Source organism: Puma concolor, chromosome A2 (genome assembly GCF_028749965.1).
Source record: "Puma concolor isolate L17-30 chromosome A2, mPumCon1.1.hap2, whole genome shotgun sequence".
Taxonomy (NCBI): domain Eukaryota; kingdom Metazoa; phylum Chordata; class Mammalia; order Carnivora; family Felidae; genus Puma; species Puma concolor.
Genome location: NC_141668.1, coordinates 61,948,735 through 61,964,209, shown reverse-complemented (window position 1 = coordinate 61,964,209; position 15,475 = coordinate 61,948,735). Strand labels below are relative to the sequence as shown.

The following is a 15,475-nucleotide window of genomic DNA, read 5'->3' as shown; positions in this document are numbered from 1 at the left end:
CACACACACACACACACACACACTCACACACACACACACACACACCCCATGGGGAAAACAAACTATTTGGACACACCAAAAACTTACTTAAAGATTTGTGAAACCTCTCTTTTCTTTGCCAGTCCATGAGGATATAACCTTTTTACTGAAGTCTTAAAGATGTAGAATATGAATATTCAGGATATTTATGCGATGAATTTAGCAATTTCAAGCCAGCAGAGGGCTCCCTGCTTTGACATGATCCTATATATGCAAAGTCCAGCACGAACTGCTGTTAAGGAACCAAAGCAGGGTTTAATGTTTGTTATGGGCTTAAAGTATTTGCTCTAACTGTGGTACATTAAGCAGTTTAAAAAGATGAATGAAGCAAAGCCAAGTCTCTGCTTCTGACGCTAGAGATATAATTTGTTAATTGTTTCATCATGCAAAATTTAATCTTCCTCTGGTTTACTAGTTTGAAAACCAAATGTGCTTCAATTTTGCATCATGAGTCCACATAGACACCTGCTGTCTGATTTTTCTAATAGATCTACATTTTTCTCTGTTCACAGCTTAACTGACACATTTTAAAGATGAGACTAACGGACTGATCAGTGTCTTAATCCTGGAGATGAATATAGGCAAAGCTCAATGAAGAAGAACATTAATTGTTTTAGTGCATATAATTTTGATTACAGTAGTCCCCGTTCACATGCAAGGGATACATTCCAAGACTCCCAGTGGATGCCTGAACTGCAAACAGTACAAAGTCCTATATAGACACTATGTTTTGTCTTCTATATACATACTCATGATAGGGTTGAATTTATAAATTAGGCACAGTAAGAGATTAACAAGAGTAACAATAAAATTGAACAATTGTAACAATATACTATGACAGAAATTATGTGAATATGGTCTCTCTCTTAAAATATCTTATTGTACTGTACTTACCCTTCTTCTCTTGTGATGATGTGACAAGATAAAATGCCTACCTGATGAGATGAAGATCGGCAAATGACCTAAGCATTGTGATATAGCATTAGGCTACTAGTGACCTTCTGGCAGTACATCAGCTTCCAGACCCCAGTTGACTGCAGGTAACTGAAACCATGGAAAACGAAACTATGGATAAGGGTGGGCTGTTGTACTTAAATTGTAAGTTTAAATTGAAGGAATACTGGAAGGAGGGAAGGAAAAAATTCCAACTACTTTCAACTTCTCCTGCCATTTTGAACTGTATCCGGCTACTTCATGTCAGTTCCGACCTAAGAAACACTTGGCAGATTTTTACAATCCCAATGAATAATGTACACACAACACTTAGGTTAAATTTATTTAGAAATGTTTATTAACATTATTGTGACTATTTAAAATACAAGTATCTCCTACTTTTCAAAGTTTTGCATTAATGAAGCCACTTCACTTTTACAAAAGACCTATATTAGTACCCATTTTCCCTAACCTGTAAGAAACATGAAGAGGATTTTTGCGTCTATGAAAAAAGGTGAAAAGCAAAAATACACTCAGCGTTTGTTTCACAGTGAGCAGTTATAGAGGCTGTGCACACCTCAAGCAGCAAGAGCTGCAGGGCCAGGCTCCTTCCCATGGAACCACACTCGGCATCTCAGTGTCAAGCTGCCATAGTTTTGAACTGTGTCTCTGAGCATCTGTGCTTTATTCTGAGTTATTTTTTCATCCATTAGCAAGATATGTCTTACGGTATCAGAAAAACCTATGAGAGATGTTTCGGACGGTTGGGGGGGGCGTGGTCTGGGAATGCTTTAATGTTTTCCATATAAATTAATGGTAATTGCTTCTTCAATTTGTACCATTTTGGCTGATGAAAGATTTCATAGGAAGGCTCTACTTTCAGGTGGCAGGGGAAACCCGAAACAGAGAATTACAGGTTTCTGAAACTACAGGTTTACGAAAGACCTGAGGTTTTGTTTTTTTGTTTTTTTTTTTTTTTTGTAAAAGTGAACATTTCTTTCAGTTAGTAAAAATAGGTACTAATGGCGGTCTTTCATAATACGTAAAAGCAAAGCATAACACAAACTTTCAAAAAACAAAGGATGTCTGACTGCATACTCTTCAAATTGCCAAAACAAACTGACCAAACGTATTAGACATATGTATTGATCTGTTGTATAAACAAATTCTGATAAATTCTACTCATTTTCACTTCCATGATGTCTTTTTCTGTAATGTAGCTGCTTAGGTTATGTGGTTTTCAAAGGTAAATATAGCCTTAATGCAGACAACTAATGTAACACATGTTTATGATAACAAATATTGATATAAGCACAATTTTAGCATGCAGCAAAGAAAATGTTGTCAAAAAATGCAAATGAAATCTTCATTCTTTTTAAGTTTCCTCCCTTCCTTTTCTCATACTCTTTGACTCAGATGCTACAAGTGAATATAACATGACTGTATTTGATATCACTTGTTTTCAAACCCATTAATAAAGGAAAGTAACTGCAGCACACTTTAATTTTAATAGAAAGTAACATATGGAAAGCAAGCAAAAGTACGTAAGCATATTCACCTTTCATTAAAAAAATGGTTCATATAATCATTATATAAGATAATTATATTTCCACAGACAGTCATAATATACTGTGGTTGTGGACTACTGATTAAAACAAGAGAATTGAGTACAAACTTATTTCCCAGGGCCGGAGGCAAGTTGTTTTATGCTTCTGACTCCCCAGAAAGCAATGCAGATGGAAAAAAAAATCTGAAGAAATAAAACACAAAGAGGAAAAAGAATTAAAAGTGAATCAATACTTTTGTTCAACTGAGTTCTTTGAAGGGGAAAATGAACATCAACATTTTAGACACTATAAATTAATGAAATTGAATCTAGCAGTTGTTCACTGATAGAATTTACCCAACCCAACTTAAAACACATTATGTCGGAGAAAAGAGTGGGAGTAAAATGCTTTGTTTTTTTGGCTTTTATTTTGTATTTATTTATTTATTTATTTATTTCTCTATCTCTCTATCTATCTATTTATTTTACTTATTTATTTATTTATTTTACATCCAAGTTAGTTAGTGTTTGCCTTTTATTTTTTATACTCTCAAATCTGGGTCATTTCTAGGGATGGGACTATGAAACTTAGATACCGAATGAAACAGAACTTTCTTCTGGCCTCTGGGCCTTCTGCATGTGGAATGTACTGTATGAAATGATCTCATTGTTTATATAGTTTAAGAAGCATTTGGAAAAGGAGAAATAAAAACATTATAAAGAATCATTCCTCTCTGGGGCAATGTGATCTAACATGTTATGAACTTTACCCAACACGAACTAAATGTTAAACATCACTACTGATTTACCTTCTCACTCTGGTGATCTTACAGGTATGAAAAACTGTACTGCAAAATTCTCTTTAAGATTCATGCCATAACTAACTCATAATAAGCAGCCATCAGAGTTCATTGAGTTTACTTCTCTGCTTTCAAGTAATATCACACATTCCCAACAAATCACCCCAAATTAGCCAAAAATAACTTGATTTCTGATGATCCTAGCAATAAGGATTATATAGTCATTCAGTAAGAACTCATGGTTGCATAATTTTTTATTATGTGTAATCTAAATGCCATAATGCCATAACACACATATCTTCTCTTCTCTTGATGTAAAATCCAAGCACTAGTCATGGTCTTTACACCATCAGAGTTCTCCTAAGCTAACTTTTCCCTTTACTCTTTTTTAAAAAAAATTTTTTTCAACGTTTATTTATTTTTGGGACAGAGAGAGACAGAGCATGAATGGGGGAGGGGCAGAGAGAGAAGGAGACACAGAATCAGAAACAGGCTCCAGGCTCTGAGCCATCAGCCCAGAGCCCGACGCGGGGCTTGAACTCACGGACCGCGAGATCGTGACCTGGCTGAAGTCGGACGCTTAACCGACTGCGCCACCCAGGCACCCCCCCTTTACTCTTACCTATACACTAACATTAAGCTACAAGGTTGCCTTATGATCTCCATTTTAGGTGTTATTTGTATGATGATAAAAAAAAAGAGTAAAGCCCAAACAAATGGGTTTATGCAAGAGTCTCTCCATATGTTTTTTTTTTTTTTTTTAATTGTGCAAAGCTCCTCTCCAAACTACTAAAATATGACCAGTTCTTCTCCCCAGGAAGAACCACTATTCCTGAAAGATCCACAAAAATATACAAAGGAGCAAATTTAAGTAATAAGATGCAGGCATGGGAAACATTCTGGGGTGATGGACTGGGGAGAAGCCAAGGCCATTAACTGAGGCCAGCCATCAAGTCAAAGAAAATAGCTTGAACTGTGGTTATTTGGCTGTGAAAGCCTGAATATGAAAACAACAACAACAACACCTTCCTAAACCATGGTATTAGATTCATGGCTAGGTTGTTCTGTTTCATATAGAAACTTTCATATGTTCTTTCTAGAGAACCATGATCCTTCACGTTACTCACTCTGCAGTTTTGTTCCAATACATGCATTCCTTTCAGCCTATAATACGCACAATATAAAAAAATATATATCAAAAATGAAATCTACAGTTATGTTGAAGCAGAAGTCAAGAATAATATTAACATTATGGAGTTGCTTCAGAAATCAAATACAATATATTTAAAGGTTGGTTTTGATTTTGTTTCTTTTGACTCTAATTCAAGAAAAATGACCTCATGGGATTTCTTGTGATGGTGCCAAGCAAAATAATATCAAGGTGAAGAGTATTTATGAAAGCCCTTTGTGCAATGAATTGAATTAGTCTATGAAGATGGGTAATGTTGACAGACGGCTAGCTGTAAAGAGAACTTTCAAATGGGACAGAGATGAAAAATGCATCATATCGGCATAAACAGTTTAATTCAGATCCATAACATTTATGAACCCGAAATATATTTGGCAATAGAAGTTTTTACTGGTTTTTCAGGGTGCCTGGGTGACTTAGTTGATTGAGCTTCTGACTCTTGATCTCCACTCATGTCATGATCTCAGGGTTGTGAGATCAAGCCCAGCATCAGGCTCCGTGCTGGGTGAAGAGCCTGTTTAAATTTTTCTCTCTCCCTCTGCCTCTCTCACTCTCCCTCTCTCTGTCTCTCTCTGTCTCAAAAAAAGAAGTTTTTATTGGTTTTCAATTTAGTTTTTCGGGTCACAAGGATTCCAAGGGTGAAGGCTAGGGAGAAGGAAACCTGTAAACTATATGTAAAATTTCGCTGGTAAGTCATGATTCTCCTCTTCCCTACTCCCTACCCACTAGACTATCTATACTTCCATCTGGGATCCTAGAAATAGTAATAACTTCTGACCTAATGAGAGAATGAAAAAAAAGTTCAATTCAGTTCAATTCCTTTGTTGTTAACCCATAACTTCCCAACTAAATCTTTCTGCTTTTGAAACTATAAATCAAGTCCTATTTCCTTAATGACCCATCCTTAACTAAAACATGAGGATTTTATCTTTTCCAATTATCTAAAATGCTTTCAGCTCCTTAAGAAAAATGAGATATTTAACAATTTATAGTTTTATTTTGTTTCTTTGGCAGGTTTTGGCCCCATTTATTATCTCTTCAAAACATGGGGTGGAGAACTGATGATGCATAGAAATCCAACTCAGATTCAATATTAATGTGCAGTGAGACCCTTGATTAAACTAGCCATTGTCCTATGTGCCTTATTAGATTATGATGTTTAAATCTCATCACAAACTTTGCCAGATTGGTACCCAATTTGCTCATGAGGCAATGGGAACCTAGAATTTATGTGGTTTAACAAGAAATCACAAAACTACTAAATATCAGAACTGGGATATGGGTGTTTGTTTATATAGCATCTCTCAGACAATCTAACTACACATCCTAGGATGTCAGTTCAGTGAATACGTACATCAGTAGTGAATTCTTTCCTCTTTTTTTGTAGTGATCTGTACTTGCCTAATGATTTTTGAGTCAGTAACTGCTAGGTTTCTGACACTTTTCACAATCAATGTTTTAAACATAAATTGGAGTTTTTATATATAATGAAAACCAGATTGACACAGAATCATAAAAATTAATACAATGAATATGCCCTTCTCAAAATATGCATGACCTTGAAATAGTCACTCAATTGCATTAGAAAATAAGTAGGAAAAAATAGATTTTCCATTGTATTTTTTAATGTGTATGCATATGAATCCTAAATATATATTTAGTATATAATTTTAGGCTGGAAAATTATTTAACATGGACTCAATAAACCAGTTGATGATTGGAGTCATGCCATTTTAATTTTCTCTTGTCCAAACTTTTTCTTGATTTTTCTATCAAGCTGTCCATTTTGGTTCTCCATAATTGATTAGATTAAATGTGTCCTTTGAAATGACTGTTGATTAACATATTTCTCAATCAAGTATTTATTCAAGGAAGACAGGAGAATTACTACTTACGCTAGTATAAGATTAAATGGCAACCAAAGCCAGTTTTTGCAACATACTTCTCTAATCACAGATCTGATGTTTCTGGATATGTACAAACTCAATGAACACTTATTTTATCCAAGTCCCAAGATTTTAACAGCTGGATTCAAAATATGAAACAGAGGAAGTTCACTCCTGGTGTCAAGCCCTCCTTGAGCTAACACATCATTAGTGGCCCTTGTCTTCAGGCTATTTCCTTGACTTCCCAGGGCCCTAGACTCTGATGCCTGAACTTTGGCCTGTACAGATGCTCTCCACGTTTCCTTCACTCTTTCCAAAAAAGTGCATCAATTGACAGGTGGCTAATCTGAACCACTAACCCATACTAAAACACCAGTGGGAACCGATGAGTTATTCTACTGCCCCTCCCCGTTATGTCTGTGTTTTAAGAGGCCTTATTAAAAATGGCTCTACTTATGAGAAAATCAGGCATCTAATCTTAAAGGAGACAGAATAGTATCAGAAGAGGTACTTGTGTGCATGTGACATCTCCTCAAACTGCTATCCCTCAAATTACACAGCTAGTGGATTGTTCTTACACCTATGTACATATCTGTCTCTGTTGGTTTGAATCCGCCTACCAAATGTATTAATAAATGACCTGAGAAGCATATAAAATATCATCTTAGGTAGTGGACTATTTCCATTAGAACTAGCCAGCAACACCCCACACTTCTCAAAACATTTAACTCTCAGATAAATTGCAAAAAAAAAAAAAAAAAAAAAAAAAAAGAAAGTTTTAAAGTACTTGAAAAATTACCCACAAGAGAAACAAAATCTGAGATAGCTGAAATTTACTTGGATTCTCAAACTTGTATCTATTGGTACAAATACTTAAATAGAATATGCTGAGAGATAACATCTCATTTAATTTTATGCTTATCCACAGTGGCAATGTAATTACATATACAGAATCACTAGAGAATTGCACGAGAAAGTCAGAAAATCTAAGTCACTTTATAAATGATGGGTAAAGCTGCCTGATAAATTCTACCTTGACAAGGAAGAAACTTGAAATAGCATTTTTGTGATGAGAGATTACAAACTCACTTTTCGTAATTAAAAAAATATTTTACTCTTTATTTCACTGTGTACATTTTTGTGTACAACTTTTGTCTTGATTTCCTAAAATTCCGTTGGAATGGATATACCTATGTTTTATGTCTAAAAAATTATATCCTGCCTCTAAATGGAAGAATATATTTTTACCTAAAAATTATTTCTCTGACATTGATGAGGTTCATAAAATAACAATTCAGTGACTATTCACAACTATAACAATGAAAATAGCAACAATTTGTGTTAAGAGCAACACATTAAATATGCAGAAGTTTTTACTAAATTATTTGGATAAAATAAAACTAATTCTTTGTTAAATATACTTTTTTGACATAATATTTTGGTTTTTTTAGAGAGGACCATTGTCTGCTCTACAGATAAACAGATAAGAACTTAAACAGAGTTCAAACCTGAATTGCTTAAAAGTATCTCTATTTCCTATTAATGCAAGAGACAAATAAATACAAACAAATCTAGACCAGAATTTGGAGCCAAATAGACTGAAAGTCCTGCTGAAATGAAAACATCAGAAAGATAATAGGTAATGATACGTTTCTTTTTCTTTGAATTTTCAAGGATACAGCTTGACAAATGCCAACTCCAGAGAAATTGGGAATTCCTGATTTAACTTCCAGTACATTCTATATATATATGACTAAAATACTAGGAGTCATGCACAGACAAAGGCTTAAGAGAAATAATTTCCAACTATTTGCAACTATTACTTGGAAGTCTTGTGTTCTCTCTCTGACCCTATTCAAAGCATATACAATTACCACTATCTTTAATATGTGGTCTTATCGGATTTACTACTATCAATATTTAAATCAAACATTATTGTTTTGCATTAGTTTTTAAATGTGTATTAAAATTCTTAACTGAGGGAAAAACAATATAAAAAGAAAGTTTATATTAATGCACATGATAACAATGCCTTATTTAAAAAGAATATATATTTCCTTCAATCATTACATATATTCTGATATAAATTTTCAAACATAATACATTAAACATACCATGATCATGTTTTCATAGAAGAAAATAAACTCAAACATTAGAACAAAAATTTTAAATAATTAAGCTGAATTCTAAAACCTTAAAAATCAGGCATTTTACTATTCAGTGGGGGCAAAGGACTCTAATTTTAGTGACAAAAAAGTACTAAGTTAATTTAGATAACAAATACAGAATCTTCATTTGTAACCATTTCTTCAGCTCCCCAGAGATGATTATCTCCTGTTGGGTATCACAATTTATTGACTATTCTAAGAGTCCACATAGCTCAAGAAAGTGTATATCCTTTTCAACAATACCCCTATGAAATATCTACTGTTCATGTATACCACATTTGAGCTATCATGATAACATGTGAAACCACAAATATCAATAAGAACATTAGAGATCTCTTGGAGTTCTCCAAGACCTACCTACAATTCAGAAAATATACTTGAAGACAGTTGTCATGAATTAGCTACTGTGTATGCAAACCCATCTGGTCAAAATTGTATAAACTGTAATTAGCATAAAGTGAAAATAGATGTTACATTTCTCAAAAACATCTGTGGATTTTTCATCTTTGAATTCTAAATTATGAATTCAGTGTCTTTATAGATACAAGACTTTAAAATTTTCCAATATTACCAACTCTTGTTCTGAGGGTATTACCATCCAGTAATAGGGATTTTAAAATTGCCCTTGATTACTTATTACATTCTTGCTCTCCCTCATACACAATGATACGTCTTCAATTTATGTTCATTTCCTAGAAAACTTATAAATATTTTAATATACATAGTCTAGATTTACAGCCTTCATTCTCAATTTTTTTTCCAGGTTAGTTTTTTTCCAGGTTAGTACTCTGCCCCCAGCTTGAGGTTTGTCAAATGACAGGTAAAAGGAAATGCCAAGCTTACCACAATTAAAGCATGGAGAAAAATTAAAGAGACAACCAAAGTTGATTATATGATTTATATTCATAAAGTGGTCAAAACATGTGTCTCGTCAAAACTGAAACCTGACTTTATATTTTTCTAATCATCAAAATTCTTAATGCAGAAGGGTAAAACTTTTTTTTATAACTTTTTACTTTGAAATGCTGGATAAAAAGCAATACGGAGATACAGGGAGCAAGTTACAATAAGGTCAAATTAATAAAGAACCAAATATCAATTGTGAGAATAAACGTTAGGTTAAACGTTAACCACTCTTTCGGAAAAATATCTTAGCAAAGGCGTACATTATAAAAAGCATCTGTTTACACTCATAATCTTCTTCTTGTACTTACAATGGAGCCTCACATTCTTTACCTTTTTAGGTGTGAGAATGAAAAAAAATATCAGAGCGGTGAAAAATTCTAAGGATAGTCTATTTTAGTTTGTATGAAGTTGGGAATAAAACAAGAGTAGGAAAAATTAGTCACTCGATGAACATTACCTAATCTGACCTGAGACATTCTTATATATTAAAACTAGTAATGGAAACGCATTAAAAATAACCTGATGCTGGGGCACCTGGGTGGCTCAGTTGGATAAGGGTTTGACTCTTAATTTTGGCTCAGGTCATGATCTCACAGTTCATGGGTTAAATCCCTGTGTCAGTCTCTGTGCTGATGGTGTGGAACCTGCTTGGGATTCTTTCTCTCTCTCTCTCTCTCTCTGTCTCTCTCCCTCAGCCCCTCACCTGCTTGCTCTTTCTCTCGCAAAAATAAATAAACTTTTAAAAAGTTTAAAAAATAGCCTGATTCCCTGCCCTAAAAACTATTACTGTACTTTTTTTTTTTAAAAAAAAAGAAGATAGTTCAGGGAATTTAAAAATTCTTTCTTTTTTTTAACTTCATATTTCTGCAAATAAGTTCTGGTTACAACTAAAACAACATTTCATTGAATTTTCCTGAGTATGCCTAACATCGGCACAAGATTATTTGGTTCATATACAGCTTGTTTGAAACTGAAGATTTTTAAAAAAAATTTAAAAAATATTTATTTATTTTTGAGAGAGAGAGAGAGAGACCGAGTGTGAACAGGGGAGGGGCAGAGAGAGAGAAGGAGACAGAATCCGAAGCAGGCTCCAGACTCTGAGCTGTCAGCACACAGCTGGATGCAGAGCTTGATCTCACAAACCTTGAGATCATGACCTGAGCCGGAGTCAGTCACTTAACCAACTGAGCCACCCAGGCGCCCCAAAACTGAGGATATTTTAATAAAATGTTGCTGGATTAATCATGGTCCTTAAGTATCCTAACAGAACTCTTTGTAATGGGGAAAGACATGACACTTAATCTAAAATTCAAAGTACTATACCTTTCTAATTCCCTTTTATTTCTGACTCCTGAAATTTAAGGCATTTACATTCTAAAATCAAAGCTCTGTTTTAACAAAAATTATCAAGACAACCATTCAAGTCTAGCTTACCAAAATGTAATTTTCATGGTGAATGAGGGGTGGTTTGTTTGCCAAATAATAACCAATATTCACCTTGCTATTTACCTACCTAGTTTACCTACCTATTTACCCTGCCAAATAATCTCATCACAACAGCGGATTGATGTTCAGTGTAATGTACATAACAAAGGCCAGCTCCTGGCATCTCCCAGACATCAATCAGAGCCTACGTTTTCTCCCATGGAGGCAAATTTTAATACTTGGTGTACAAAAATTTATATATGAAAGACCATATGCTCGCAAATGCAGAATACCATTCAACACTGCTAGTCCAAGGACTTCCAGTGTGCTGTTAAAAGAAATTCTTTGTACTTGCCCACTATCTAGGAAACAAAGGAAGTCTCTTAACAAATGAGTTTATTTTTAGGAAAAAAATGCCATGTTTACAGAAATAATAGTGATGTCTGGTTTTTAAAACACAACAGTATATCTTGGAAGGATGTGTTTTGAAAAGATCTCTTTGTATTGTTTTTGCTTGTGTCAAAGGGATGATTAGAGCCCCAGTAAATGGGAACCTCCCAGAGTAGGCTAAATAGAAGGCCAACATCCCACATATGGCTTGCAGCTTGGGGGATTTCTCTCAAAGTTCTGCCAGAGATGGGACTGCCCAAATGGTTTCTTGTGTAAGTCCTAAGTCATAAACTGCATCCTACTAGGCCAGCCATGCCAGAACTGGACCCAAGGGTATACAGAGTCTTGGCTGATGGCAAACAATGATTGCTTCCTAAGGAAGCCACAGCTGCCTTCCTGAGAGACACCCCAGATGCCTGAATTTTCCCTTACTTTCCATTTCTGACTACCTGTTCTGGCAAAAGTTCCAACAAAGAGGGAGGCAGGCAGCAGGCAACCAGCTGTTTTCAATATGCCTTGGCAATGTAGGTACTGATTACATAAACACTACAAACATTCAAAGAGCATATTTTCTAGCTTTTAAGCTATAAAAAAGGTGTGAGCCTGTACCAACACCTTATATCTCCTCTTCTCCAAATAATGATAATGCTGACGAGGGTGATAACTACAATAATGACCACGATGATGATGATGATGATAATTAGGGTTTTAATTATGAAAGCCAAGATTATTAAAGGAGACACGATATCTTGAACTGCTGGGAAAGAGCTCAAATTATACAAGAATTGGAAAGATGTGAAATTTCCACATTTCATGGGCAAGAATATATTTTTTTCCCTTAGGAAACAATGAGGTCAAAATATGTAATTGTTTCACTTGATGTCTTAGTTTTCCCACAAGTCAGGAAAAAAACAATCAGCTGTTACATCATCCATTTGCATTATAGCACATTTTTCTTTTCATTCACATATATTTAAAAATATTATTTTAAACTCTTAATATACAAGTTGAACTTTGAACAACACAGTTTGGAACTGCACTCAGCCACTTGAGTGCAGTTTTTTTTTCCATAAACACAGTGCAGCACCGTAAATGTATTTTTCTTACTTACGATTTGCTTAATCATACTTTCTTTTCCATAGCTTCCTTTATTGTAAAAATACAGCATATAATAATATTACATACAACATATGTCTTGATCAACTGTTTATGTTATCAGTAAGGCTTCTGGTCAACTGTAGGCTATTAGTGGTTAAGTTTGGGGCAGTCAAAAGTTATATGAAGATTTTCAACTGCATGGGTGGTTGGTGCTTCTAACCTCCACATTATACAATGGTCAGTTTTATGTAAAACATACAAGAAATTACATTAATAAAATATTGCAAAAGGTCTTCTATTTATATTTAAGATCAGGTTCAGAAACCTAGTCAAACTGGAAGAACTCTGGAAAAGGAATGAGAGGATAAGATTGTCCCAAGTCAACACAAATTCTTTTGCCTCCAGAGGTTACTCAGAATTTCAGTTTCTGCATCTATAAAATACGGATAATAGCTTCATAATTTTCACAACTTTATCATAAATATTCACTATTTTTTTAAATATAAAGTTCTATGAACATATAGGATAGACAATTAAAGTGTGCTATTTTTCTTGCTAAAAAGATTCAGTAACCTAAAGGTGACAACAGAGAGTGACAGATAAGGAGATATAAATGATAGGTAGAGTTTGAAACATGACGGTTTTCAATAATGCCAGCTTTTTCAGATGGATGGTCCTAAGTTAAAAAGATGCTTTTAAAACTGTGAATATATAATTATTGTTGGGAAAATATAATTATCTTACAAAGTAGAGTAAGAATTTAGTGGGTAAGTACAATTATAGATTGATCATTGTTTGAAGTATTTCTATTCTGTTGTGAAACATGGAGTTCAATGTTCTTGATGAGTTTTTATGATGCCAGCCTTCAAATACATCTTTCAGTGTCTTAAAATACTTTTAATTTTAATTCCTTTTTATGACAAAAAATATAGACTAAATAATAGTTTCTAATGATCCTCATTCCCACTTCTGTCACCAAAATACTGTTTTGATCCTTCATATTTAATTAAATTTCCTAGTCATATCTACTTTTTTTTAATATTTATATTTACAAGCATGTACACGTGCACAAGTGGGGGAGTGGCAGAGAGACATGGAGACAGAATCCAAACCAGGCTCCAGGCTCTGAGCTGTCAGCACAGATCCTGATGCGGATCTTGAACCCACAAGCTATGACATCATGACCTGAGCCAAAGTTGGACACTCAACCGACTGGGCCACCCAGGTGCCCAATTTCCTACTCATATCTAAAATTATGTTAAAAATAATTGTTTTATATAATTGTTTAATAATACACAGATATTATTCCAGGGGGATGCTGAGCAATATAATGGAAATAGTCTTCCATGAAAATTCTACAATAGACATAATTTTTTAGTAGTAGTATTTCTTGAAATATTCTTTGACAAATAAATATATATATATGTATATGTATATATATATGTATATGTATATATATATGTATATGTATATGTATGTATGTATATATGTATATATATACATATATGTATATATGTATATATATGTATATGTATATATATATGTATATGTATATATATGTATATGTATATATATGTATATGTATATATATATGTATATGTATATATATGTATGTATATATATGGCACCCATAAGAAAAGATAGCATGGGACCTACTTCAAGGGCAAACACAAGCACAAAAAATTGCATTGAGCCAGTCCCCATTAGGTTGTACTCATTATACACATATATATCACACTCTTGTCTCTCGTCAGGCAGTCCACTGCTGACAGAACTCACTGGTAAGCAATATAGCCCCTGAATCCACACTTAGATCTACACAGTGTTTCGTGAAGTATCTATTAAGGACTGGTATTTTTGTATGTATCTTATTTTTAAATCTTCAGGTAAAATTATCTTCACAATGTCGTGGTTAAATATAAAAAATGTTTGGGGCGCCTGGGTGGTTCAGTCAGTTGAGCGTTGGACTTCCCCTCAGGTCATGATCTCGTAGTCCGTGAGTTCAAGCCCCACGTTGGTCTCTGTGCTGACAGCTCAGAGCCTGACGCTTGCTTCAGATTCTCTTTCCCTCTCTTTCCGATCCTCCCTGGCTCACACTGTGTCTCTCTCACTCTCAAAAATGAATAAATGTTATAAAAAAGTTTTAAATAAAATAAATGTTTTACTAAAATGAGGTCAATCACAGAGATATGTTAAAATTCCCACTGACTTGGCTTATTTGTAAAATGATTATTTGCCATAGCTACCTTATAGGATTCTTATATGAATAAGAGATAAATCATCTTCATTCGGCAGATAGAGTGTTTCCTCAGGTACTCATAACTCAGTGTTTTGAAGTTGTATGTTTGAATACAAAAGAAGTGGCTTTCAATGATAATTCCATCTTGAGGAAGTTATTTAGTGCTGCTATATCTCAGTAGCTTTACCTGAAAAATATGGATTATCTTACAAGGTAGCTGAAATAATTAAATGAAAGAATGGACATAAAAACTTGGGGTTTCATATATGCAAGTGCTCAACAAATATCGGTAGTTTAAGTTGATGCTATTTTGTTATTATTGCTACTACTGATATTAGGTCAATTTCTACAGCAATGTTTTCTAAAATTTATTATGAAAATATTACAGTTCTTCCCCCCATTTCATTTAGCCTTTAAATTTTTCAATTATTATTTGTGTATTATAAGCTTCATAAAAAAGACATTTCTTTTAAAAGAAGGATGAGATAAAACAACTGTAAATAGAAATTCTAATTTTTACTTCTTTCATCCCATTGTATCCTCATCTATCACTTTTGAAAATCACAATCACGGGATAAAGAAGCATTCAAAATTCCACATCAGTGTCCTGGAAAAAACACTGAGAAACTTGAAACCTGATTTCTTGTCCCTTTTGTCATGAAATGATCAAATACTTCATATTCTCTGGATGTTAGCTTCGTTTTCTGTCCAATTAGAGTGGAAATGGAAAATTTATAAGGTCTATTCTGTTCTATTATCTGAAAAAAATAACAGAATTGGCCAACACAATATTGTAATGCGAGAGATGTCTGAGGATAGCTCCCAAAATAATTAAGTTTTTAATAAAAAGTATACA

General features: G+C 34.0%; 1 protein-coding gene across 6 annotated transcripts in view; it reads right to left on the bottom strand.

The window, feature by feature from the left end:
- Positions 1-1,307: 1,307 nt before the first annotated feature.
- AGMO (alkylglycerol monooxygenase) overlaps positions 1,308-15,475 on the bottom strand; it is a 387,303-nt gene continuing 373,135 nt past the window's right edge. For all 6 annotated transcript variants that reach the window (XM_086695051.1, XM_086695020.1, XM_025929905.2 and 3 more), the window contains one exon: positions 1,308-2,722. In XM_086695051.1, the coding sequence (XP_086551177.1) occupies positions 2,648-2,722 (75 nt within the window). In that variant the 3' untranslated portion in view covers positions 1,308-2,647. The remainder of the gene's footprint in view (positions 2,723-15,475) is intronic.